This window comes from Oncorhynchus mykiss, unplaced genomic scaffold (assembly GCF_013265735.2).
Source record: "Oncorhynchus mykiss isolate Arlee unplaced genomic scaffold, USDA_OmykA_1.1 un_scaffold_121, whole genome shotgun sequence".
In the NCBI taxonomy this organism is placed as follows: domain Eukaryota; kingdom Metazoa; phylum Chordata; class Actinopteri; order Salmoniformes; family Salmonidae; genus Oncorhynchus; species Oncorhynchus mykiss.
Window position 1 is genome coordinate 183,317 of NW_023493662.1, and position 26,684 is coordinate 210,000.

The following is a 26,684-nucleotide window of genomic DNA, read 5'->3' on the forward strand; positions in this document are numbered from 1 at the left end:
CACCATCTAGAAGACATATCATTACATACAGTATAGAACACCATCTAGAAGACAGAGACATATCATTACATACAGTATAGAACACCATCTAGAAGACATATCATTACATACAGTATAGAACACCATCTAGAAGACATATCATTACATACAGTATAGAACACCATCTAGAAGACATATCATTACATACAGTATATCATAGATGTATAAATCCTTCCTTTATATTTCCTGTACCACTTTCCATGACAGTAGCCTTATTACTGGTTCGTAGAATCTTCATAGAAACTGTTACCCTTTATATATTCTAACCACTCTATTCAATTTATTATATATTAAGGCTCCTAACCTAGAAACTAAGGCCTTCTCAACTTTGCCTGCAGTTTTCTCTCTCTCTCTCCCTCCCTCTAACCCCTCCCTCCCTCTAACCCCTCCCTCTCTAACTCCCTCCCTCTAACCCCTCCCTCTCTCGCTCCCTCCTTCCCTCCCTCCAACCCCAGCCCTCTGGCAGAACCTGGAAGTCCCTCCCCTACACAAACTATTTTCAGTGTAAACGAAACTGATCTGAGTCTCTGTGTCGTCTGTCTGTGTGAGAGTGAACAACTGTCCAAATGGCTCAACAGGGAGTTCTGCTGGACCAGGACCAGTTCTGTTGTTCTGTCTGTCTGGATCTACTGAAGGAGCCGGTCACTACTATCTGTGGACACAGTTACTGTAGGAGCTGTATTGAGGGCTGCTGGGATCAGGATGATCTGAAAGGGGTCTATAGCTGTCCTCAGTGCAGAGAGACCTTCACTCCAAGGCCTAATCTGAGGAAAAATAACATGTTGGCTGAGCTGGTGGAGAAACTGAGGAAGACAGGACTCCAGGCTGCTCCCCCTCCTGCCCTGTGCTATGCTGGACCTGGAGATGTGGCGTGTGATTTCTGCACTGGGACCAGAAAGCAGAAAGCCCTCATGTCCTGTCTGGCGTGTCTGGCCTCTTACTGTGAGACTCACCTCAAACCTCACTATGAATTTCCTGCTTTGAAGAAACACAAGCTGGTCAAAGCCACCGCACAACTACAGGAGAAGATCTGCTCTCATCATGACAAACTGCTGGAGGTTTACTGTCGTACCGATCAGCAGTGTATCTGTCTGCTGTGTGTGATGGATGAACATAAAGGCCATGATACAGTGTCAGCTGAGGCAGAGAGGACTGAGAAACAGGTAAGACCAGAACAACTTGTTGGTGACTGTCTGATAAACAAAGAATTAAAGATACAGTAGGAACTAAATCTGTTTGAATATGAGATCATTATATTATATACAATATGAAATGGATCCACAAATATGAACACAAACCTTGAGTATATTGAGTTTGTTAACCCAGATTCTCCAAATGTATCACCATTTTCTAAAGTCAAACACTATTATCATTCTGAGTGGCCTTTTATGAGTCCAAAGTTCAGTCTCAACCCCTTGATACATGTAGGCCTACCATAAAGACTATAATCATTCACATAGCAACATAATATAATATTGTAAAGGGACTTCCTCAGGATTGTCGACCTTCCTCTCTATGGGTCCTATGTCACATTACTATACTATTGATCTACTGGACTAATAAAGCTTGATAGCTCATTGAAGAGTGATTCTCCACAGAGGCAGCTGGGGATGAGTCAGCAGAAGGTCCAGCAGAGATTCCAGGAGAGAGAGAAGGAGCTGAAGAATCTCCAAAAAGCTGTGAAGTCTCTCAAGGTGAGTATTGTTGACCAGAGGAGACACACCATTTCACTTCTCTCCTCCAGTCAGAGAGAGAGAGAGAGAGAGAGGGGGGGGGGGGGCCTATCCAATCCCACTGACCCCACTGTTGCGAACAGGCTGTCTGGACCCCTTCAGAGAATAGACTGGTTCATGTAACCAACTGGGCTGCCTCATCACATAACCATGAGTAACCATGACGACTCATGTCCCCTATACATTAAAATGGAACTGTCTCTCTCTCAATTTAATTCAATTCATAGGGCTTTATTGGCATGGAAATATATGTTTACATTGCCAAAGCAAGTTTAATAGACAATAAACAAAAGTGAAATTAACAATCAGAAATGAACAGTAAACATTAAACTTGGAAGTGATTTGGGGATGGGGGAGGGACTATTAGAAGTTAGTAGGACTCTTATTTTCTCAGAAGTACTGAGTTAGGTAGGAGGATTTAGAGTGGGGTAAACCGTGATTGATTACACTCCAGCACAGTAGGTGGCGCCATGCACCTTTAACGTTGGTTTGAGGACCTCCATTATATCATAGAAGAAGAAGTTGGTCTGTGAGGGTTTTGTTGTTCCTGAGGAGGGCTACTATTCTTTTCTGTTTTGGTTTTTAAGTATTTTCAGAATGTATTAAAGCCAAAGCTAAAGCTTCCCTAAACAATTCAATATATCAGTCAATATATTTTCTCTGTGATTTATTTTCTCTCCGTCAACCGTTCCATCGCATCTTAACCGTCTTACCGGGCGGGCACTAGGACCCGGGGGAGGCTGCTGCTGCAGAGGCTGCTGCACCGCTCGTGACTGTCAGTCCTCCTTGTAGCTCATTGGTTAAGCTGTGGCTCGAGACTGTTAACAGTTAACGGACAGGAAACGGCTCTGACAGGACACATTCATGTCGAGGCAGTGATGTGAATGTGTGGTAAGTTAGAATAGAGAGAGAGAGTTTTCACTACTATAGACTTTGGTCATAATCAAAGCTTTGTTAACCAATAGGTTTTTATGTGAGGCTGCCTGTAAGTTACAGTGTAACAGACGTTACTAGCGGTAACGGTGTCTTTTAAATTCGACATAAGTTATGTGGCGATGATATCTAGTTAACGTTGTATTTAATGTAGTGTAATGACCTGACTAGATCATAAAGGAACAATTGTACAGACAGAGGATTGAGTTACGAATTTACGGTTTATTAGCAACTTTACACAGGCTACTGTTTGGCCTTAGCTCACGCCAAATAAATGAAAGATACCCCACAAACCAATCGGGACCTTCTCTTGTGAAGCCCAGACGTAAGAGAGAGAACAAAGGCTGAACCTTAACTTCCAATGCCCCGCCCCCTCCACGCCACTCCGCCAACCACCAGGATGCCCGGCATCAGAACATCCCAGGCATTCCTGTGATTGGCAGATAGCAGGTTGATTGGCATGTCGGACCCCGCGAACACTGGGAACTGGTAAGTACAACACAACCACCTACTAGCCGAACACATAACACACAGCTGTCTGTGCGGGTCGCTACAGTAGTTTTACTATCTGTGCCAGGCTATAAATGACACAGATAATATCTAGTTAACGTTGTATTTAATGTAGTTTTACTATCTGTGCCAGGCTATAAATGACACAGATAATATCTAGTTAACGTTGTATTTAATTGATCACAGCTTTCTGCTTTCCATGTAGAGTTTTTTGTAAAAAACATTACATTTGACTATTTTGTCAGTAATGGCTGCAAAAATTGGAAAAAAATCTTAGTTTATCTTTGATAATATCTTTGTCAAACATGAGATGACACAAACACACAGAGACAGTGTTGTGGCAAAGCTACCAGGAAACTATCAATCATGGGAACATTGCTCAGATTTGAACATCTGACCATGCTGGTGATATTGCAGAGAAAATGGAGTATCTGAGGAGAATTGTTGTGGTCACATCAATGTTAGGAAGACAGGGACTCTCTTTCCGTGCCAATGATGAATCTAGTGAAAACACAAATAGAGGGAACTCTCAATAGTAAAACTAAAATAAAACTCAAACAACTTCCTAGATACATCATGCTGAACTGAGTTTACCAAGAACTACGGTATTGATGTCAAAACAGAAGACATGTTGGTGGACAGAAACTTTATTGCCCGGAAAAGAGAGGCTGGTGTTCTGTACCTGTCTGTCCAGGAGGGAGGAGAGTAGAGCAGGACCAAGAGGTGTTCTGTACCTGTCTGTCCAGGAGGGAGGAGAGTAGAGCAGGACCAAGAGGTGTTCTGTACCTGTCTGTCCAGGAGGGAGGAGAGTAGAGCAGGACCAAGAGGTGTTCTGTACCTGTCTGTCCAGGAGGGAGGAGAGTAGATCAGGACCAAGAGGTGTTCTGTACCTGTCTGTCCAGGAGGGAGGAGAGTAGATCAGGACCAAGAGGTGTTCTGTACCTGTCTGTCCAGGAGGGAGGAGAGTAGAGCAGGATCAAGAGGTGTTCTGTACCTGTCTGTCCAGGAGGGAGGAGAGTAGATCAGGACCAAGAGGTGTTCTGTACCTGTCTGTCCAGGAGGGAGGAGAGTAGAGCAGGACCAAGAGGTGTTCTGTACCTGTCTGTCCAGGAGGGAGGAGAGTAGAGCAGGACCAAGAGGTGTTCTGTACCTGTCTGTCCAGGAGGGAGGAGAGTAGAGCAGGACCAAGAGGTGTTCTGTTACCTGTCTGTCCAGGAGGGAGGACACGGCCTGGTGGACCTGGCAGAGTTCTGACTCAATGAGGTGCAGAGAACCTGAACCTACTGTCTTTCTCTCTCTCTCTCTCTGTCTCTGTCTCTCTCTCTCTCTCTCTCTCTCTCTCTCTCTCTTTCTCTCTCTCTCTCTCTCTCTCCAGCGCTCTGCACAGTCAGCAGTGGAGGACAGTGATCAGATCTTTACTGAGCTGATCCGCTCCATTGAGAGAAGGAGCTCTGAGGTGAAGGAGCTGATCAGAGCCCAAGAGAAGGCTCAAGTGAGTCAAGCTGAAGGACTCCTGGAGCAACTGAAGCAGGAGATAGCTGAGCTGAGGAAGAGAAGCACTGAGCTGGAGCAGCTCTCACACACAGAGGATCACATCCATTTCCTCCAGGTAACTAAACTGTCTTCTTACATGTGATATGAAATTAACTTCATGTGAAACTATTCATCTCAATCATTATGTTGTCCTGTCTGTCTCTCTGTCCCTCTCTCTGTCCGTCCCTCTCTCTCTGTCTGTCTGTCCCTCTCTCTCTCTCTCTGTCCGTCCCTCTCTCTCTCTCTCTGTCCGTCCCTCTCTCTCTCTCTCTGTCCGTCCCTCTCTCTCTCTCTGTCCGTCCCTCTCTCTCTCTCTCTCTCTGTCCGTCCCTCTCTCTCTCTCTCTGTCCGTCCCTCTCTCTCTCTCTGTCCGTCCCTCTCTATCTCAACTCAATTCAATTCAATTCAAGGGCTTTATTGGCATGGGAAACATGTGTTAACATTGCCAAAGCAAGTGAGGTAGATAATATATAAAGTGAAATAAACAATAAAAATTAACAGTAAACATTACACATAGAGAAGTTTCAAAACAATAAAGACATTACAAATGTCATATTATATATATATATATACAGTGTTTTAACAATGTACAAATGGTTAAAGGACACAAGATAAAATAAATAAGCATAGATATGGGTTGTATTTACAATGGTGTGTGTTCTTCACTGGTTGCCCTTTTCTCGTGGCAACAGGTCACAAATCTTGCTGCTGTGATGCACACTGTGGAATTTCACCCAGTAGATATGGGAGTTTTTCAAAATTGGATTTGTTTTCGAATTCTTTGTGGATCTGTGTAATCTGAGGGAAATATGTCTCTCTAATATGGTCATACATTGGGCAGGAGGTTAGGAAGTGCAGCTCAGTTTCCACCTCATTTTGTGGGCAGTGAGCACATAGCCTGTCTTCTCTTGAGAGCCATGTCCCTCTCTCTCTCTGTCCGTCCCTCTCTCTCTCTCTGTCTGTCCGTCCCTCTCTCTCTCTGTCCGTCCCTCTCTCTCTCTGTCCGTCCCTCTCTCTCTCTGTCCGTCCCTCTCTCTCTGTCCGTCCCTCTCTCTCTCTGTCCGTCCCTCTCTCTCTGTCCGTCCCTCTCTCTCTGTCCTCCCCTCTCTCTCTCTGTCTGTCCCTCTCTCTCGCTCTCTCTCTCTCTGTCCGTCCCTCTCTCTCTCTCTGTCCGTCCCTCCCTCTCTCTCTCTGTCCGTCCCCCTCTCTCTCTCCCTCTCTCTGTCCGTCCCTCTATCTATCCGTCCCTCTCTCTGTCCGTCCCTCTCTCTCTCTGTCCGCCCCTCTCTCTTTCTGTCCCTCTCTCTCTCTGTCCGCCCCTCTCTCTCTGTCCGTCCCTCTCTCTCTCTATCCGTCCCTCTCTCTCTGTCCGTCCCTCTCTCTCTCTGTCCGTCCCTCTCTCTCTCTATCCGTCCCTCTCTCTCTGTCCGTCCCTCTCTCTCTCTGTCCGTCCCTCTCTCTCTCTATCCGTCCCTCTCTCTCTGTCCGTCCCCCTCTCTCTCTCTCTGTCCGTCCCTCTCTCTCTCTATCCGTCCCTCTCTCTCTGTCCGTCCCTCTCTCTCTCTACCCGTCCCTCTCTCTCTCTGTCCGCCCCTCTCTCTCTCTATCCGTCCCTCTCTCTCTGTCCGTCCCTCTCTCTCTCTGTCTGTCCCTCTCTCTCTCTCTGTCCGTCCCTTTCTCTCTCTCTGTCCGTCCCTCTCTCTCTCTCTGTCCGTCCCTCTCTCTCTCTGTCCGTCCCTTTCTCTCTCTGTCCGTCCCTCTCTCTCTCTGTTCGCCCCTCTCTCTCTCTGTCCGCCCCTCTCTCTCTCTGTCCGTCCCTCTCTCTCTCTGTCCGTCCTTCTCTCTCTCTGTCCGTCCTTCTCTCTCTTTCTGTCCGCGCCTCTCTCTCTGTCCGTCTCTCTCTGTCCGCCCCTCTCTCTCTCTGTCCCTCTCTCTCTCTGTCCGCCCCTCTCTCTCTGTCCGTCCCTCTCTCTCTCTATCCGTCCCTCTCTCTCTGTCCGTCCCTCTCTCTCTCTGTCCGTCCCTCTCTCTCTCTATCCGTCCCTCTCTCTCTGTCCGTCCCTCTCTCTCTCTGTCCGTCCCTCTCTCTCTCTATCCGTCCCTCTCTCTCTGTCCGTCCCCCTCTCTCTCTCTCTGTCCGTCCCTCTCTCTCTCTATCCGTCCCTCTCTCTCTGTCCGTCCCTCTCTCTCTCTACCCGCCCCTCTCTCTCTGTCCGTCCCTCTCTCTCTCTGTCCGTCCCTCTCTCTCTCTATCCGTCCCTCTCTCTCTCTGTCCGCCCCTCTCTCTCTGTCCGCCCCTCTCTCTCTCTATCCGTCCCTGTCTCTCTCTGTCCGCCCCTCTCTCTCTGTCCGCCCCTCTCTCTCTGTCCGCCCCTCTCTCTCTCTATCCGTCCCTCTCTCTCTCTGTCTGTCCCTCTCTCTCTCTCTCTGTCCGTCCCTCTCTCTTTCTGTCCGCCCCTCTCTCTCTGTCCTTCCCTCTCTCTCTCTGTCCGTCCCTCTCTCTCTGTCCGCCCCTCTCTCTCTCTGTCCGCCCCTCTCTCTCTCTGTCCGCCCCTCTCTATCTCTCTGTCCGCCCTTCTCTCTCTCTCTGTCCGTCCCTCTCTCTCTCTCTGTCCGTCCCTCTCCCTCTCTCTGTCCGTCCCCTCTCTCTCTCTGTCCGCCCCTCTCTCTCTGTCCGTCCCTCTCTCTCTCTCCGTCCCTCTCTCTCTGTCCGCCCCTCTCTCTCTGTCTGTCCCTCTCTCTCTATCCGTCCCTCTCTCTCTCTGTCTGTCCCTCTCTCTCTCTCTCTGTCCGTCCCTCTCTCTTTCTGTCCGCCCCTCTCTCTCTGTCCTTCCCTCTCTCTCTCTGTCCGTCCCTCTCTCTCTGTCCGCCCCTCTCTCTCTCTGTCCGCCCCTCTCTCTCTCTGTCCGCCCCTCTCTATCTCTCTGTCCGCCCTTCTCTCTCTCTCTGTCCGTCCCTCTCTCTCTCTCTGTCCGTCCCTCTCCCTCTCTCTGTCCGTCCCCTCTCTCTCTCTGTCCGCCCCTCTCTCTCTGTCCGTCCCTCTCTCTCTCTCCGTCCCTCTCTCTCTGTCCGCCCCTCTCTCTCTGTCTGTCCCTCTCTCTCTATCCGTCCCTCTCTCTCTGTCCGTCCCTCTCTCTCTCTATCCGTCCCTCTCTCTCTCTGTCCGCCCCTCTCTCTCTGTCCGTCCCTCTCTCTCTCTATCCGTCCCTCTCTCTCTCTGTCCGTCCCTCTCTCTCTCTATCCGTCCCTCTCTCTCTCTGTCCGTCCCTCTCTCTCTGTCCGTCCCTCTCTCTCTGTCCGTCCCTCTCTCTTTCTGTCCGCCCCTCTCTCTCTGTCCGTCCCTCTCTCTCTCTGTCCCTCTCTCTCTCTCTGTCCGTCCCTCTCTCTCTGTCCGTCCCTCTCTCTCTGTCCGTCCCTCTCTCTCTCTGTCCGCCCCTCTCTCTCTCTGTCCGCCCCTCTCTCTCTGTCCGCCCCTCTCTCTCTGTCCGCCCCTCTCTCTCTGTCCGTCCCTCTCTCTCTCTGTCCCTCTCTCTCTCTCTCTCTCTGTCCATCCCTCTCTCTCTGTCCGTCCCTCTCTCTTTCTGTCCCTCTCTCTCTCTGTCCGCCCCTCTCTCTCTCTGTCCGCCCCTCTCTCTCTCTGTCTGTCCCTCTCTCTCTCTGTCCGTCCCTATCTCTCTCTCTGTCCTTCCCTCTCTCTCTCTCTGTCCGTCCCTCTCTCTCTCTCTGTCCGTCCCTCTCTCTCTCTGTCCGTCCCTCTCTCTCTCTGTTCGCCCCTCTCTCTCTCTGTCCGCCCCTCTCTCTCTCTGTCCGTCCCTCTCTCTCTCTGTCCGTCCTTCTCTCTCTCTGTCCGTCCTTCTCTCTCTTTCTGTCCGCGCCTCTCTCTCTGTCCGTCTCTCTCTGTCCGCCCCTCTCTCTCTCTGTCCCTCTCTCTCTCTGTCCGTCCCTCTCTCTCTCTGTCCGTCCCTCTCTCTCTCTGTCCGTCCCTCTCTCTCTGTCCGTCCGTCTCTCTCTCCTTCTGTCCGTCCCTCTCTCTCTCTCTTTGTCCGTCCCTCTCTCTCTCTCTCTCTGTCCGTCCCTCTCTCTCTCTCTCTCTGTCCGTCCCTCTCTCTCTCTCTCTCTCTGTCCGTCCATCTCTCTCTCTGTCCGTCCCTCTCTCTCTCTCTTTCTGTCCGTCCCTCTCTCTCTCTCTCTGTCCGTCTCTCTCTCTCTGTCCGTCCCTCTCTCTCTCTCTGTCCGTCCCTCTCTCTCTCTCTCTCTGTCCGTCCCTCTCTCTCTCTCTGTCCGTCCCTCTCTCTCTCTGTCCGTCCCTCTTTCTCTCTGTCCGTCCTTCTCTCTCTCTGTCCGTCCCTCTCTCTCTCTCCAGAGTTATCAGTCTCTCTCTCTCAAATTCAAATTCATTCAAATTCAAGCTGCTTTATTGGCATGAAAAACATTGTGTCAATATTGCCAAAGCAACAATGTATACAATATACATTGTAACAAAATTGTAAATGATAGCAAATAATAATATAAAATGGTGGTAAATAATAATACAAAAATAAATACAATAAAATGGTAACAGTCTACAGTAAACATTAATAATTATAGTAATAACAATAATAGTAATAATAAGTAAGTTACTGTTTACTATACAGATGTTATTATTCAGTGTCCCTCAGGCTATGGCAGGAAAATACATATTTGGCTGCAAGAGGAGCCATTGCTCCTTCGCCCATGAGTATTCTTAGTTTTTCCTCTGGGTTCAATTTGTAAAAATGTGGAATATATGTAGTCATTTCTGTGAATAATGAATCTCTTTGTGAGGAATATTTATCACAGTAAAGGAGAAAGTGCATCTCTGTCTCTACCTCCCCTGTCATGCAGTGACCACATACACGCTCTTCTTTGGGTAGCCATGTCTTTTTATGTCTGCCGGTTTCTATTGCCAATCGGTGGTCACTCAGCCTGTACTTGGTAAGGATCTGTCTCTGCTTCGTATCTCTGACAGAGTAGAGATAATCAGCCAATTCATATTCTCTGTTTAGGGTCAGATAGCAATTTAGTCGGCTTTGGGATTTTGTTTCGTTTTTCCAGTATTGTAAGTATGATTCCTTTGATTGGTTCATGATTTTGTTTATTGGAATTCTTTCTTTTGAAGCAGTGCTGGTGTCAGCTTGATTGGTGAGGTCCAACACCAGCTGACTGAGAGGGCTCGTTTCTGGGCTCAGCTCTTGGGCTTGAAGTGCTTTAAATTGCAGACTCGAATTTGGACTTGAATTTAGATGTAGCCAAAATTTTAATGATCTTTTCTGTATTTTCATTATTACTGGAAAACGGCCCAATTCTGCCCTACATGCATTAGTTGGTGTATTTCTCTGGACTTGTAGAATTTTCCGACAGAATTCTGCATGTAGGGTTTCAATTGGATGTTTGTCCCACATTTTAAAATCCAGTTTATTGAGTGGCCCCCAAACCTCACTTCCATAAAGTGCTATTGGTAGGATTACACTGTCAAATATTTTAGTCCAAATTCTAATTGGGATGTTGATTTTGAATAATTTCATTTTTATTGCATACATTGCTCTGCGGGCTTTTTCTTTGAGTGCCTTCACTGCCATATTAAAGTTTCCCGATGCAGATATGGTCAGACCAAGGTAGGTGTAATTTTTTGTGTGTTCAATTAAGGTGTTGTTCAGGGTGAATTTACATTTTTGTTTCTCTCTCTCTCTCTCTCTCTCTCGCTCTCTCTCCAGAGTTATCAGTCTCTCTCTCTCCAGAGTTGTCAGTCTCTCTCTCTCTCTATCTCCAGTTATCAGTCTCTCTCTCTCTCTCTCTCCAGAGTTATCAGTCTCTCTCTCTCTCTCTCTCTCCAGAGTTATCAGTCTCTCTCTCTCTCTCTCTGTCCAGAGTTATCAGTCTCTCTCCAGTATCAGTATATCTTCAGACTTACCCAGCATCGTTGTCCGTCCTCTTCAGTACTTTGGAGATGTGAGTAAGACTGTGTCTGAACTGAGAGAGAAACTAGAAGACTTCCTTAAAGGAGAATGGACCAAGATCTCCACTACAGGTGTGTTGAAAACAATAAGAACATCAACTTTAGACCATTGAAAGTTCCCTACTAGTCATATACGTGTGGAATATGGTCTGATGATAACATTCCCTCTCTCTGTCAATGTGTTTGTGTGTCTGTACTGAATATAGTGGATGTTGTACTGCCTCCAGAGCCCAAGACCAGAGAACAGTTGTTACAATGTGAGTCTCTTTATTGTGAAGTAACTAACAGTCTCTTTTTACTGACACTTCTAACAATCCCTCTAGAAATATATAGCAATAGTAGATCTAATCAAAGACTGGGTATCTATCTGACTCCTCATATTTCTCTGATTTGATCTCTGCTGTGCTCTAATCAAAGACAGGGTAGATACAGTATCTGACTTAACTTATTGTTCTGACTCCCCTCATTGGTCTCTGCTCTTCTCCCAGATTCCTGTCAGCTCACACTGGACCCAAACACAGCACACAGACACCTCTCTCTGTCTGAAGGGAACAGAAAGGTGACCTATACAGACCAAGTCCAACCATATCCTGACCATCCAGAAAGATTCACCAACTACAGGCAGGTTCTGTGTAGAGAGGGTCTGTCCGGACGCTGTTACTGGGAGACGGGGTGGACTGGTGGTGTTATTACAGCAGTCTCATATAAAGACATCAGCAGAACAGAGAGAGGTAATGATGGTGGATTTGGACACAATAACAAGTCCTGGAGTTTATATTACTATAGAGGTGATTATTGTTTCAGACACAATAATGTTGGGACTAAAGTATCAGGCCCTCAGTCCTCCAGAGTAGGAGTGTACCTGGATCACAAGGCAGGTACTCTGTCCTTCTACAGTGTCTCTGACACAATGACCCTCCTCCACAGAGTCCAGACCACATTCACTCAGCCCCTCTATCCTGGGTTTAGTCTCTATAATTATAATGGTACTGCTGAGCTGGTTAAACTGTAAACTGATTTGTTATTAATTAAAATTCAATACAATGTTTTAATCTTGTACATTTCCATGAATCATGATGGCTGGTGTTGATGTATATTGGTTGTCATTCAGAACCATTGATATGTTTTCTCAGTTGGTTCTCTGTCTCTATGTAATTCTCCTCAGTATCATTGATCAGCTTGTTGGCTCGGTCCTAATTGATGTGTTCTCTGTCACCTGGAGCTGCATGGAAAATGGTCCAGGAACTAAAGGACAATTCAGGACTAGTCAGCCCACTACAAGCTGGTATCACTTACTTTCTACTAAACTATATGGTCTGGTTTCCCAGACACAGATTAATCCTAGTCCTGGACTAAACAGTATGTTCAATGTAGATGTCCAGGAAACCGGCCCTAAATGTGTCATCTTTCATCCTCCCATACTGCTCAGTCCAGCAACATTAAACCTGTCCAGCAGGTGGTGCTGTTGACCAAACAATAAAACCAGCAGATATCTTGACTTGCCACTCAGTATATCAGTAATGTTCAGAATAGTACTTTAATATCATTGGAGATTGATGGTCTTTTTAATCCACTATCCAGAGTCAGGAACAGATGAAGTTAGGTCTGCTACTGTTCAGTGATTAAATATGATTTATGGTGATGGGAAATAATAAAAAACACTCAACTTCATCTAGTAATAGTTTTCCTTTGTTATTTATTCCAAGGTGTGTCTTTAACTTGTAAATGTATTGTGTGGAGGTGAGCTAGTGGTGTGGCTGATAGAATAGAATGAAAAGGGAGGAGGGGAGGGGAAATGGGCAGATACATCAGACAGATGAGGGAGAGAGAGATTTTCATCCAGGAGTTAGTGTCTCTGTTCCAAATAGCTCCCTACTCCCTGCGTAGTGCACTAGGCTTCTTATAACCAGGTCTAAAGTAGTGTTCTAGATGTTGCTCCCTATTCATCTGGAGGTCCGGGAAAAAAACGTGCGTTAAAAGACCTGACTTCTTAATTGAGGTTTAAAACAGGCCCGGTGTTCGAAAGGGAGGTGACAGATTCAAACGAACAGCTTTTCCCAGTCGGCAGCAGGTCAGTAGCTACGAAATTGGACATTTCACCCGGGAGTGTAACACTCCCTGTAAACGTCAACAAGGTTGTAATTTAAATGAGGGGAAGGTCAGAGGCGACAATCGGGTAAAAAAAAGGAAGGGTCAAACACAACGAAATTAAGGAGAATCCTAACTGAGGGAAAACTTTGGGTCGTTAAATATTTTCTGTTGTCCAGAGGCCGGAGTTACACATTTAAACAGAGATGGGTTTATTTGCGGAGAAACTTAGTCAGTTCCAGTGTAGGTAGTATAGTGGTGAGCGCAACGGTCTTACCAACGGCAATCCACGGTTCGCTTCCCAGCCGAGGCTTAGTCAGTTCTAGTGTAGGTAGTATAGTGGTGAGCGCAGCAGTCTTACTAACGGCAATCCACGGTTCGCTTCCCAGCCGAGGCTTAGTCAGTTCCAGTGTAGGTAGTATAGTGGTGAGCGCAACAGTCTTACCAACGGCAATCCACGGTTCGCTTCCCAGCCGAGGCTTAGTCAGTTCCAGTGTAGGTAGTATAGTGGTGAGCACAGCAGTCTTACTAACGGCAATCCACGGTTCGCTTCCCAGCCGAGGCTTAGTCAGTTCCAGTGTAGGTAGTATAGTGGTGAGCGCAACAGTCTTACCAACGGCAATCCACGGTTCGCTTCCCAGCCGAGGCTTAGTCAGTTCCAGTGTAGGTAGTATAGAGGTGAGCGCAACAGTCTTACCAACGGCAATCCACGGTTCGCTTCCCAGCCGAGGCGGTTAACTAAAACTGATATTAGAGTGTAATTCACCTATTTGCATGTTTTGCCGGAAAAATACGGACGCCAGTGTTTGTCTAAATATAGCTGATCGTTTATTATGTGTTTTAGATTGAATTGGGAAAAAAAAAGGCATTAAAAATAATGGCGAGACAATTGAGGTAATACGCTATTTTGCCCAAAATGATCTGGTGGAATAATGTATTGAGAGGGGAGTCGTATTTAAATAAATGTATCATAGAAGAGAAAGTCACCTAAAGTTAAATGTAGGGAATAACGGAGAGATACGATACAATTTCGTGCTATCCGGACGTTATAGCTATTTATGAATCGACTGACATACGATAAATTTAGCACAAAACATGGTACATTTAAATGTTAGGGTATAGTAAGTTGAGAAGTTTGGTCGGTTTTACTCTGATGATTATAATTTAAAACTGAACTCAATCTGAATAGGGAATATATATTTTACAGAGGCAGGCAGATTGGTGGCGTCGTTTTCTGAAAAGATGCTACAGCCAACAACGGAATTGCTAGACACTCAAATGGGGCTATATAGTGGTACTACTTTAGACCAGAGTCCTATTCCCTATATAGTGCACCGCTTTGGACTATAAAATAGGTAAGAATAGGTTCATCGTAAAAAGTTGTGATTGTTTTTCCAAGTACTGATTTTTGGTTAGGTAACGCCAGTGAATTCGAACAAAATGTAACGTCTTCTAAACACGATCTGTTTTCCGTTTTCATTGCGGGGAAAAAATTAAATGTCTTATCTTAAAGGGACAGTGCACGTTTTTCACAGTGGTTTGAGGCTATGGCAGTGTATAAAATATTTTGGGACGACAATTTGGAGATAGACTGAATGAGTTACATGAAACATCGAGGGATTTAAAACGAATGATGTGAAGGGATTATCATAATTATTAGGTTTCGTTGTTGTAGTAAAAGTTTGGGTTAAGTGGATTTCCCTGTTCCCAGTGACAAGGTATCTTAAAGGGGTACACTCACATATGGATTATTAGGAGTTTTAATTAGACAAGTGAATAACGTATTGGGAATAGAGTCGTAATTAAAATACTAAGTCAAAGACGAGACAGTTACTAGATCAAAATGAATTCTAAATAATAACGAAGAGACAATTACCATTTATACCCATCGAAATGTTTTATAAAATTAGCCAATTTAGAGATATGGGTTGGGGTGATAAATTATAATTCAAGATTCGAACAGATGTGATAAATTAGGTTTGGTTTATAGAACAACAATTATTTACAATTCATTGAAAGTCGCTACGAATTGGGCTGAGGTTGAGCGCTTGATGATGACGTCACTAGCAAAGCACTATTGGTCGCCACGGAAATTACGTTGTGAATGGGGGTAATGGAGAAAATTGTTTGTCTGTTAATGTGTGCATTAGTGTTTTGAGTAACTTTTCAGAAGTTGATATAAATTACAAAATGCATTTTTAAAAATAATTTGAGTCGCCAGGATAGTCAGGAAAGATGCTAAAAACTAGCAGCTGATACGGTAGGTGGGCATCATAGATTTGTGGCGTTTATTAGGCTATGAGAAAGGGAGACTGGATGTCTGAATCGTAAAACATGGTGATAATGGATTCTGATGGTTGTTGATTCCAGGTTTGATTGTTTATGTAACACCAGTGAATGTGAGCACTGTTTCCATAGTGTGGAACCATGTTAGGATATTTAAAGTTTGAAAAGCCTCTATAGAAAAACATAACTGCATATATTTCAGGAAATTAGCTAGGTTGAATTTGGCTATTCGAGCTTTTCCCCTGATACGTAGACATCTGTAACAGGGGCAATAGTTTATTTTTTATTTTTTCCCCTTGAGGAACTAACAGATGTAAACGTGAGTCTCTGAGTAATTTTGTAACCTAATGTTATCAGGTTAATTGTATCTAAGGGAAGACATTGGATAATAATGTTATCAGGTTAATTGTATCTAAGGGAAGCATTGGATAATAATGTTATCAGGTTAATTGTATCTAAGGGAAGACATTGGATAATAATGTTATCAGGTTAATTGTATCTAAGGGAAGCATTGGATAATAATGTTATCAGGTTAATTGTATCTAAGGGAAGCATTGGATAATAATGTTATCAGGTTAATTGTATCTAAGAGAAGCATTGGATAATAATGTTATCAGGTTAATTGTATCTAAGGGTAGCATTGGATAATAATGTTATCAGGTTAATTGTATCTAAGGGTAGCATTGGATAATAATGTTATCAGGTTAATTGTATCTAAGGGAAGACATTGGATAATAATGTTATCAGGTTAATTGTATCTAAGAGAAGCATTGGATAATAATGTTATCAGGTTAATTGTATCTAAGGGAAGCATTGGATAATAATGTTATCAGGTTAATTGTATCTAAGGGAAGACATTGGATAATAATGTTATCAGGTTAATTGTATCTAAGGGAAGCATTGGATAATAATGTTATCAGGTTAATTGTATCTAAGGGTAGCATTGGATAATAATGTTATCAGGTTAATTGTATCTAAGGGAAGACATTGGATAATAATGTTATCAGGTTAATTGTATCTAAGGGAAGCATTGGATAATAATGTTATCAGGTTAATTGTATCTAAGGGAAGCATTGGATAATAATGTTATCAGGTTAATTGTATCTAAGGGAAGACATTGGATAATAATGTTATCAGGTTAATTGTATCTAAGGGAAGCATTGGATAATAATGTTATCAGGTTAATTGTATCTAAGGGTAGCATTGGATAATAATGTTATCAGGTTAATTGTATCTAAGGGAAGACATTGGATAATAATGTTATCAGGTTAATTGTATCTAAGGGAAGCATTGGATAATAATGTTATCAGGTTAATTGTATCTAAGGGAAGCATTGGATAATAATGTTATCAGGTTAATTGTATCTAAGGGAAGCATTGGATAATAATGTTATCAGGTTAATTGTATCTAAGGGAAGCATTGGATAATAATGTTATCAGGTTAATTGTATCTAAGGGAAGCATTGGATAATAATGTTATCAGGTTAATTGTATCTAAGGGAGGCATTGGATAATAATGTTATCAGGTTAATTGTATCTAAGGGAAGCATTGGATAATAATGTTATCAGGTTAATTGTATCTAAGGGAAGGCATTGGATAATAATGTTATCAGGTTAATTGTATCTAAGGGAAGCATTGGATAATAATGTTATCAGGTTAATTGTATCTAAGAGAAGCATTGGATAATAATGTTATCAGGTTAATTGTATCTAAGGGAAGACATTGGATAATAATGTTATCAGGTTAATTGTATCTAAGGGAAGACATTGGATAATAATGTTATCAGGTTAATTGTATCTAAGGGAAGACATTGGATAATAATGTTATCAGGTTAATTGTATCTAAGGGAAGCATTGGATAATAATGTTATCAGGTTAATTGTATCTAAGGGTAGCATGTTCATTTAGGTAAACATACACGTAGACGATGTTTAAAACTGATTGATGATTTGAGTCAAAGGGGAATCATCAATAGGTTTAGTTATAGTTCACTTATCGAGTTTCTGAATCGAAGTAGCATAGTGAATGCTAGTTAGGCGTGTTGTGTCTCACTTTTAGAAGCCTCCTGGGATTATAATTTTGGGGAGAGTGGGGGAGAGAATGAGGCCATAAACGACCAAATTGAAAAAGGTCTGCAAATATATACACATAAAACAATTGTTAGAACTATTTGTTTTAGTGCAAATGTATTTTAAAGAGGACGCTCACATATGGATCCTTATGAGTTTTTATTTTATGGGTTTTAATTACACAGGTGATTATTTTTATTTTAAGAATAAAGGGTTCTTTAATATGTCTAATATGGTATGACCTTTTGATCTTATCGTGGCTATCTTTAGGGGTCTGATCAGCCCCGGGGCTGATCAGACCCCTAAAGATAGCCACGATAAGATCAAAAGGTCATACCATATTAGACATATTAAAGAACCCTTTATTCTTAAAATAAAGCGAGCCATTTGTATAATGAATTATGGTCAGTTGGGTTACCCATTTTAAGGTAAAATAATTATAATGGAGTGTTAGTTTGGGGTTTAGAATTATTGTTTGAATCACTGAAGCCGATTTACAATATTAGCTGTGAAGTTTTTGAATTGACTATTATGGATTTTATATTACAACAGAAAATAGTTCTATTTATCATTGAGAATAAATAGGGGTGATAAATGACTGTAGATACGGTATTCCATGTTATTGTCAGATAGAATACTGAGGATCCCTGAAGGAAAGAGCTTGTAAAGTGTAGGAAGGATTTCGATATGGTTAGCATTTGTTCAGGCTCTGGGTAACCATTAGGAGGTCTTTTAAATAGTGTTACATTTGACAGGAATATAGGACATCTGTGGTGATTTAGGATTATTGTCAGGATTAAGATAGATTGATTAAGGAAATGTAAGGACTTTAGAGAAAAGCCACTTATAGACATGTTTTTTCTAAAATCAATGATTTTAGATAGTCAAACAGTGAGATCAAAGGGTGGATATGATCACTGTGTTATGGGCTACATTCACCTGTTGGAGCTAGAAACACAAGCATTGTTAGATATTACTGCCCTGTTGGAGCTAGAAACACAAGCATTGTTAGATATTACTGCCCTGTTGGAGCTAGAAACACAAGCATTGTTAGATATTACTGCCCTTTTGGAGCTAGAAACACAAGCATTGTTAGATATTACTGCCCTGTTGGAGCTAGAAACACAAGCATTGTTAGATATTACTGCCCTGTTGGAGCTAGAAACACAAGCATTGTTAGATATTACTGCCCTGTTGGAGCTAGAAACACAAGCATTGTTAGATATTACTGCATTGTTGGAGCTAGAAACACAAGCATTGTTAGATATTACTGCCCTGTTGGAGCTAGAAACACAAGCATTGTTAGATATTACTGCCCTGTTGGAGCTAGAAACACAAGCATTTCACTACAACCGCGATAACATCTGATAAATATGTGATAATAATTCTCAATCTGCGTTGTGTCTAAGAACAGTCCTTATCTGTGGTACTGTATATTAACTATATACCACACCTCCTCAGTCCTTATCTGTGGTACTGTATATTAACTATATACCACACCTCCTCAGTCCTTATCTGTGGTACTGTATATTAACTATATACCACACCTCCTCAGTCCTTATCTGTGGTACTGTATATTAACTATATACCACACCTCCTCATTCCTTATCTGTGGTACTGTATATTAACTATATACCACACCTCCTCAGTCCTTATCTGTGGTACTGTATATTAACTATATACCACACCTCCTCAGTCCTTATCTGTGGTACTGTATATTAACTATATACCACACCTCCTCACCTCCTATCCTCTTCCAAGATCGCATAGCAGTTCAGACGTCTTTTGTCCTCGTCTTGTCGTGTCCTGTATATATATATATTTAAAACTTTTTTCACATACATTTTATTTTTATTTTCCATCAACTCATCTTCTAAACACTCTCCTGCAACCAGCCTCACCAATTTATATTTATAAAAAAGTATTATTTACCTCAGATCTGCAATCCTTCAGGAAGCTAGCCAGAAACTCCAGGAGGCTGGCCAGAAACTAGCCAGAAGCTAGCCAGGAGCTAGCCCAGAAGCTAATCAGAAGCTAACCACGGTTTGTGGTCATCGGCTGTCCTTTAGTTCGAAAATCTATCGAAAATCTATCGCCAGTTTTGTACGGCGCAGCGCGGCTCGGAACGGAACATACCGGACCAATTTTTCTCTCCATGTCCCTGGATTTCAACTGCTCTCTGGACATTCATACCCGGATCTCACAGCTAGCTAGCTGCTATCCGTGTGACAGTCGGCTTTCGTCGATTCCGGAGCAAACATCGATTGTTCCGGTGCTAGCCAGCTCCGTCAATCACGCCTGAGTCCCATCATTCACTCCTGGGCTGCAGTCACCTATCCGGACCCGTTTCACTGCCTACGCGGAGCCCCACCGGGCCTTCACAACCGGACTGCCGACGTTATCTACCTGAAGGAGATCCGGCTGGCTCCTCTGTCGCGACGTTACCGGAACGCCCATCTGCGGCCCGCTAACCGTTAGCTGTCTTTCCGGCTGCTATCTAAATAGACAATCGGACAATTTATTTATTTGAATTATTATGTTTTCTTCTCGGGCCTCTATAACTATATCTATTGTTCTTATTTTTGTTGTTGTGTGATTTGGATTAATCCCCTCTACCACACGGAACCCCACTAATCTACTGACCGAACGCAAGAGGTGGCTAACAACAGACTCCATCCTATGCTAGCTTGCTACCGGTTGGCTTGGCTAGCTGTCTAAATCGCCGTGACCCTAAACCAACCTCTCTCTCCACTCACTGGACCCTTTTGATCACTCGACTAAGCATGCCTCTCCTTAATGTCAATATGTCTTGTCCATTGCTGTTCTGGTTAGTGTTTATTGGCTTATTTCACTGTAGAGCCTCTAGTCCTGCTCACTATACCTTATCCAACCTATTAGTTCCACCACCCACACATGCAATGACATCTCCTGGTTTCAATGATGTTTCTAGAGACAATATCTCTCTCTTCATCACTCAATACCTAGGTTTACCTCCACTGTATTCACATCCTACCTTACCTTTGTCTGTACATTATACCTTGATGCTATTTTATCGCCCCCAGAAACCTCCTTTTACTCTCTGTTCCAGACGTTCTAGACGACCAATTCTTATTGCTTTTAGTCGCACCCTTATCCTACTCCTCCTATGTTCCTCTGGCGATGTAGAGGTGAATCCAGGCCCTGCAGTGCCTAGCTCCACTCCTATTCCCCAGGCGCTCTCTTTTGACGACTTCTGTAACCGTAATAGCCTTGGTTTCATGCATGTTAACATTAGAAGCCTCCTCCCTAAGTTTGTTCTATTCACTGCTTTAGCACACTCTGCCAACCCGGATGTTCTAGCTGTGTCTGAATCCTGGCTTAGGAAGACCACCAAAAATTCAGACATTTTAATTCCAAACTACAACATTTTCAGACAAGATAGAACTGCCAAAGGGGGCGGTGTTGCAATTTACTGCAAAGATAGCCTGCAGAGTTCTGTCCTACTATCCAGGTCTGTACCCAAACAATTTGAACTTCTACTTTTAAAAATCCACCTTTCTAAAAACAAGTCTCTCACCGTTGCCGCCTGCTATAGACCACCCTCTGCCCCCAGCTGTGCTCTGGACACCATATGTGAACTGATTGCCCCCCATCTATCTTCAGAGCTCGTGCTGCTAGGCGACCTAAACTGGAACATGCTTAACACCCCAGCCATCCTACAATCTAAACTTGATGCCCTCAATCTCACACAAATTATCAATGAACCTACCAGGTACCTCCCCAAAGCCTTAAACACGGGCACCCTCATAGATATCATCCTAACCAACTTCCCCTCTAAATACACCTCTGCTGTCTTCAACCAAGATCTCAGCGATCACTGCCTCATTGCCTGCATCCGTAATGGGTCAGCGGTCAAACGACCTCCTCTCATCACTGTAAAACGCTCCCTGAAACACTTCAGCGAGCAGGCCTTTCTAATCGACCTGGCCGGGGTATCCTGGAAGGATATTGACCTCATCCCGTCAGTAGAGGATGCCTGGATATTTTTTAAAAATGCCTTCCTAACCATCTTAAATAAACATGCCCCATTCAAGAAATTTAGAACCAGGAACAGATATAGCCCTTGGTTCTCCCCAGACCTGACTGCCCTTAATCAACACAAAAACGTCCTATGGCGTTCTGCATTAGCATCGAACAGCCCCCGTGATATGCAGCTGTTCAGGGAAGCTAGAAACCATTATACACAGGCAGTTAGAAAAGCCAAGGCTAGCTTTTTCAAGCAGAAATTTGCTTCTTGCAACACTAACTCAAAAAAGTTCTGGGACACTGTAAAGTCCATGGAGAATAAGAACACCTCCTCCCAGCTGCCCACTGCACTGAAGATAGGAAACACTGTCACCACTGATAAATCCACCATAATTGAAAATTTCAATAAGCATTTTTCTACTGCTGGCCATGCTTTCCACCTGGCTACTCCTACCCCTGTCAACAGCACTGCACCCCCAACAGCAACTCACCCAAGCCTTCCCCATTTCTCCTTCTCCCAAATCCATTCAGCTGATGTTCTGAAAGAGCTGCAAAATCTGGACCCCTACAAATCAGCCGGGCTAGACAATCTGGACCCTTTCTTTCTAAAATTATCTGCCGAAATTGTTGCCACCCCTATTACTAGCCTGTTCAACCTCTCTTTCGTGTCGTCTGAGATTCCCAAAGATTGGAAAGCAGCTGCGGTCATCCCCCTCTTCAAAGGGGGGGACACTCTTGACCCAAACTGCTACAGACCTATATCTATCCTACCATGCCTTTCTAAGGTCTTCGAAAGCCAAGTCAACAAACAGATTACAGACCATTTTGAATCTCACCATACCTTCTCTGCTATGCAATCTGGTTTCAGAGCTGGTCATGGGTGCACCTCAGCCACGCTCAAGGTCCTAAACGATATCTTAACCGCCATCGATAAGAAACATTACTGTGCAGCCGTATTCATTGATCTGGCCAAGGCTTTCGACTCTGTCAATCACCACATCCTCATCGGCAGACTCAACAGCCTTGGTTTCTCAAATGATTGCCTCGCCTGGTTCACCAACTACTTCTCTGATAGAGTTCAGTGTGTCAAATCTGAGGGTCTGTTGTCCGGACCTCTGGCAGTCTCTATGGGGGTGCCACAGGGTTCAATTCTTGGACCGACTCTCTTCTCTGTATACATCAATGAGGTCGCTCTTGCTGCTGGTGAGTCTCTGATCCACCTCTACGCAGACGACACCATTCTGTATACTTCCGGCCCTTCTTTGGACACTGTGTTAACAACCCTCCAGGCAAGCTTCAATGCCATACAACTCTCCTTCCGTGGCCTCCAACTGCTCTTAAATACAAGTAAAACTAAATGCATGCTCTTCAACCGATCACTACCTGCACCTACCCGCCTGTCCAACATCACTACTCTGGACGGCTCTGACTTAGAATACGTGGACAACTACAAATACTTAGGTGTCTGGTTAGACTGTAAACTCTCCTTCCAGACCCATATCAAACATCTCCAATCCAAAGTTAAATCTAGAATTGGCTTCCTATTTCGCAACAAAGCATCCTTCACTCATGCTGCCAAACATACCCTTGTAAAACTGACCATCCTACCAATCCTCGACTTTGGCGATGTAATTTACAAAATAGCCTCCAATACCCTACTCAACAAACTGGATGCAGTCTATCACAGTGCAATCCGTTTTGTCACCAAAGCCCCATACACTACCCACCATTGCGACCTGTACGCTCTCGTTGGCTGGCCCTCGCTTCATACTCGTCGCCAAACCCACTGGCTCCATGTCATCTACAAGACCCTGCTAGGTAAAGTCCCCCCTTATCTCAGCTCGCTGGTCACCATAGCATCTCCCACCTGTAGCACACGCTCCAGCAGGTATATCTCTCTAGTCACCCCCAAAACCAATTCTTTCTTTGGCCGCCTCTCTTTCCAGTTCTCTGCTGCCAATGACTGGAACGAACTACAAAAATCTCTGAAACTGGAAACACTTATCTCCCTCACTAGCTTTAAGCACCAACTGTCAGAGCAGCTCACAGATTACTGCACCTGTACATAGCCCACATATAATTTAGCCCTATCAACTACCTCTTTCCCAACTGTATTTAATTTATTTATTTATTTTGCTCCTTTGCACCCCATTATTTTTATTTCTACTTTGCACATTCTTCCATTGCAAAACTACCATTCCAGTGTTTTACTTGCTATATTGTATTTACCTTGCCACCAAGGCCTTTTTTTGCCTTTACCTCCCTTCTCACCTCATTTGCTCACATTGTATATAGACTTGTTTATACTTTATTATTGACTGTATGTTTGTTTTACTCCATGTGTAACTCTGTGTTGTTGTATCTGTCGAACTGCTTTGCTTTATCTTGGCCAGGTCGCAATTGTAAATGAGAACTTGTTCTCAACTTGCCTACCTGGTTAAATAAAGGTAAAATAAAATAAAATAAAAAAAATCTGTGGTACTGTATATTAACTATATACCACATCAGGCCTTATTGGTTAATTACAACACATTATAAGGCATTATAAAGGTCATTAAAATAATGATACATACGTACTTCATAGAAACGGTTACCCTTCATATATTCTAACAACTCACATTTTAAGATTCATTATGTCATTTGTTCCATGTTAAGGGCTCTAACCTTGGAACAAAACCATTATTTCTCCCTCTTGCTGTTGCATGCAGTTCCTCTCTCTCTTCCTCCATTCCTCTAACCCCTCCCACCCTCTAACCCCACCCCTCTGGCAGAACCAGGAAGTCCCTCCCCCTCCCACAAACTCTCTTCTGAGGAAACGAAACTGATCAGAGTCTCTGTGTCGTCTGTCTGTGTGACAGTGAACAACCGTCCAAATGGCTCATCAGGGAGTTCTGCTGGACCAGGACCAGTTCTGTTGTTCTGTCTGTCTGGATCTACTGAAGGAGCCGGTCACTATTCCCTGTGGACACAGTTACTGTAGAATCTGTATTGAGGGCTGCTGGGATCAGGATGATCTGAAAGGGGTCTTTAGCTGTCCTCAGTGCAGACATACCTTCACTACAAGGCCTATGCTGATGAAAAATAACATGTTGGCTGAGCTGGTGGAGAAACTGAGGAAGACAGGACTCCAGGCTGCTCCCCCTCCTGCTCTGTGCTATGCTGGACCTGGAGATGTGGCGTGTGATTTCTGCACTGGGACCAGAAAGCAGAAAGCCCTCATGTCCTGTCTGGTGTGTCTGGCCTCTTACTGTGAGACTCACCTCCAACCTCACTATGAATTTCCTGGTTTCAAGAAGCACAAGCTGGTCAAAGCCACCGCACAACTACAGGAGAAGATCTGCTCTCATCATGACAAACTGCTGGAGGTTTACTGTCGTACCGATCAGCAGTGTATCTGTTATCAGTGTGTGATGGATGAACATAAAGGCCATGATACAGTGTCAGCTGCAGCAGAGAGGACTGAGAAACAGGTAAGACCAGAACAACTTGTTGGTGACTGTCTGATAAACAAAGAATTAAAGATACAGTAGGAACTAAATCTGTTTGAATATGAGATCATTATATTATATACAATATGAAATTGATCCACAAATATGAACACAAACCTTGAGTATAAAGATATGTTAACCCAGATTCTCCAAATGTATCACCATTTTCTAAAGTCAAACACTATTATCATTCTGAATGGCCTTTTATGAGTCCAAAGTTCAGTCTCAACCCCTTGATACATGTAGGCCTACCATACAAACTATAATCATTCACATAGCAACATAATATAATATTGTAAATTGACTTCCTCAGGATTGTAGACCTTCCTCTCTATGGGTCCTATGTCACATTACTATACTATTGATCTACTGGACTAATAAAGCTTGATAGCTCATTGAAGAGTGATTCTCCACAGAGGCAGCTGGGGATGAGTCAGCAGAAGGTCCAGCAGAGATTCCAGGAGAGAGAGAAGGAGCTGAAGGAGCTCCAACAGGCTGTGGAGTCTTTCAAGGTGAGTATTGTTGACCAGAGGAGACACACCATTTCACTTCTCTCCTCCAGTCAGAGAGAGAGAGAGAGGGGCCCCTATCCAATCCCACTGACCCCACTGTTGGGAACAGGCTGTCTGGACCCCTTTCAGAGAATAGACTGGTTCATGTAACCGACTGGCCTGCCTCATCACATAACCATGAGTAACCATGACGACTCATGTCCCTTATACATTAAAATGGAGCTCTCTCTCTCTCAATTGAATTAAATTCATAGGGCTTTATTGGCATGGAAATATATGTTTACATTGCCAAAGCAAGTGAAATAGACAATAAACAAAAGTGAAATAAACAATCAGAAATGAACAGTAAACATTACACTTGGAAGTGATTTGGGGGATGGGGGGGGGACTATTAGAAGTTAGTAGGACTCTTTTATTTTCTCAGAAGTTCTGAGTTAGGTAGGAGGATTTAGAGTGGTGTAAACCATGATTGAACACACTCCAGAACAGTAGGTGGCGCCATGCACCTCTTAAAGGATAGGGTGCAGCATTTCTACTTTTTGATAAAAAGCGTGCAAAATTTAAACTTCCTGCTACTCATGCCAGGAATATAGTATATGCATATGATTAGTATGTGTGGATAGAAAACACTCTGAAGTTTCTAAAACTGGTTAACAATCATGACAATCATGTCTGTGACTATAACAGAACTTATGTAGCAGGCAAAACCCCAAGGAAAAACTGTTCAGAAAAGAAGAAAAAATCCCTGAATTGTCTTTGTCAAGGGAAATTAGACAGCGCCCAGTTTACAGTTCCTACAACTTCCACCGGATGTCACCAGTCTTTGGGTTGAAGTGAATCATTGGTGAAATGAAGAAGAGGCAGAGGTTACACTGTGGATTATGTAAGAGAGAAAATCGTGCATGTATTGTTGACTTGCTGTTATTGCTGTTGTTCCTGAGGAGGGCTACTATTCTTTTCTCTTTTGGTTTTCAAGTATTTTCAGAATGTATTAAAGCCAAAGCTAAAGCTTCCCTAAACAATTCAATATATCAGTCAATATATTTTCTCTGTGATTTATTTTCTCTCCGTCAACCGTTCCATCGCATCTTAACCGTCTTACGGGGCGGGCACTAGGACCCGGGGGAGGCTGCTGCTGCAGAGGCTGCTGCACCGCTCGTGACTGTCAGTCCTCCTTGTAGCTCATTGGTTAAGCTGTGGCTCGAGACTGTTAACAGTTAACGGACAGGAAACGGCTCTGACAGGACACATTCATGTCGAGGCAGTGATGTGAATGTGTGGTAAGTTAGAATAGAGAGAGAGAGTTTTCACTACTATAGACTTTGGTCATAATCAAAGCTTTGTTAACCAATAGGTTTTTATGTGAGGCTGCCTGTAAGTTACAGTGTAACAGACGTTACTAACGGTAACGGTGTCTTTTAAATTCGACATAAGTTATGTGGCGATGATATCTAGTTAACGTTGTATTTAATGTAGTGTAATGACCTGACTAGATCATAAAGGAACAATTGTCCA

At 43.7% G+C, this 26,684-nt stretch overlaps 3 protein-coding genes across 5 annotated transcripts in view; 2 read left to right on the top strand and 1 right to left on the bottom strand.

Moving 5' to 3' along the window:
* LOC110516932 (E3 ubiquitin/ISG15 ligase TRIM25-like) overlaps window positions 1–26,684 on the bottom strand; it is a 538,607-nt gene that overhangs the window by 138,101 nt on the left and 373,822 nt on the right. The gene's annotated exons all lie outside the window — the stretch shown is intronic.
* Window positions 543–11,978, top strand: LOC110518269 (tripartite motif-containing protein 16-like). 3 transcript variants are annotated; one of them, XM_036972165.1, is made up of 7 exons: window positions 543–1,202; window positions 1,638–1,733; window positions 4,591–4,824; window positions 10,635–10,794; window positions 10,929–10,979; window positions 11,211–11,453; window positions 11,888–11,978. In XM_036972165.1, the coding sequence occupies exons 1-7, from the start codon at window positions 606–608 to the stop codon at window positions 11,917–11,919; spliced, it is 1,413 nt and encodes a 470-aa protein (XP_036828060.1). In that variant the 5' UTR covers window positions 543–605; the 3' UTR covers window positions 11,920–11,978. The 3 variants fall into 3 exon arrangements, with proteins under 3 accessions (XP_036828060.1, XP_036828061.1, XP_036828059.1); XM_036972166.1 differs by lacking the exon at window positions 11,211–11,453; XM_036972164.1 differs by having other exon boundaries at window positions 546–1,202; window positions 11,211–11,978.
* Window positions 23,971–26,684, top strand: part of LOC110517410 (tripartite motif-containing protein 16) — an 18,610-nt gene continuing 15,896 nt past the window's right edge. Inside the window, exons 1-2 of the mRNA XM_036972220.1 lie at window positions 23,971–24,639; window positions 25,074–25,169. Coding sequence (XP_036828115.1) covers window positions 24,043–24,639; window positions 25,074–25,169 — 693 coding nt within the window. The 5' untranslated portion in view covers window positions 23,971–24,042. The remainder of the gene's footprint in view (window positions 24,640–25,073; window positions 25,170–26,684) is intronic.

Coding starts and splice junctions, on each gene's coding strand:
- LOC110518269 (XM_036972164.1), top strand. CDS start 606: ATGGCTCAACAGGGAGTTCTGCTGGACCAGGACCAGTTCTGTTGTTCT. Junction 1,203..1,637: donor CAGAGAGGACTGAGAAACAG/GTAAGACCAGAA, acceptor GATTCTCCACAG/AGGCAGCTGGGGATGAGTCA. Junction 4,825..10,634: donor ATCACATCCATTTCCTCCAG/GTAACTAAACTG, acceptor CTCTCTGTCCAG/AGTTATCAGTCTCTCTCCAG.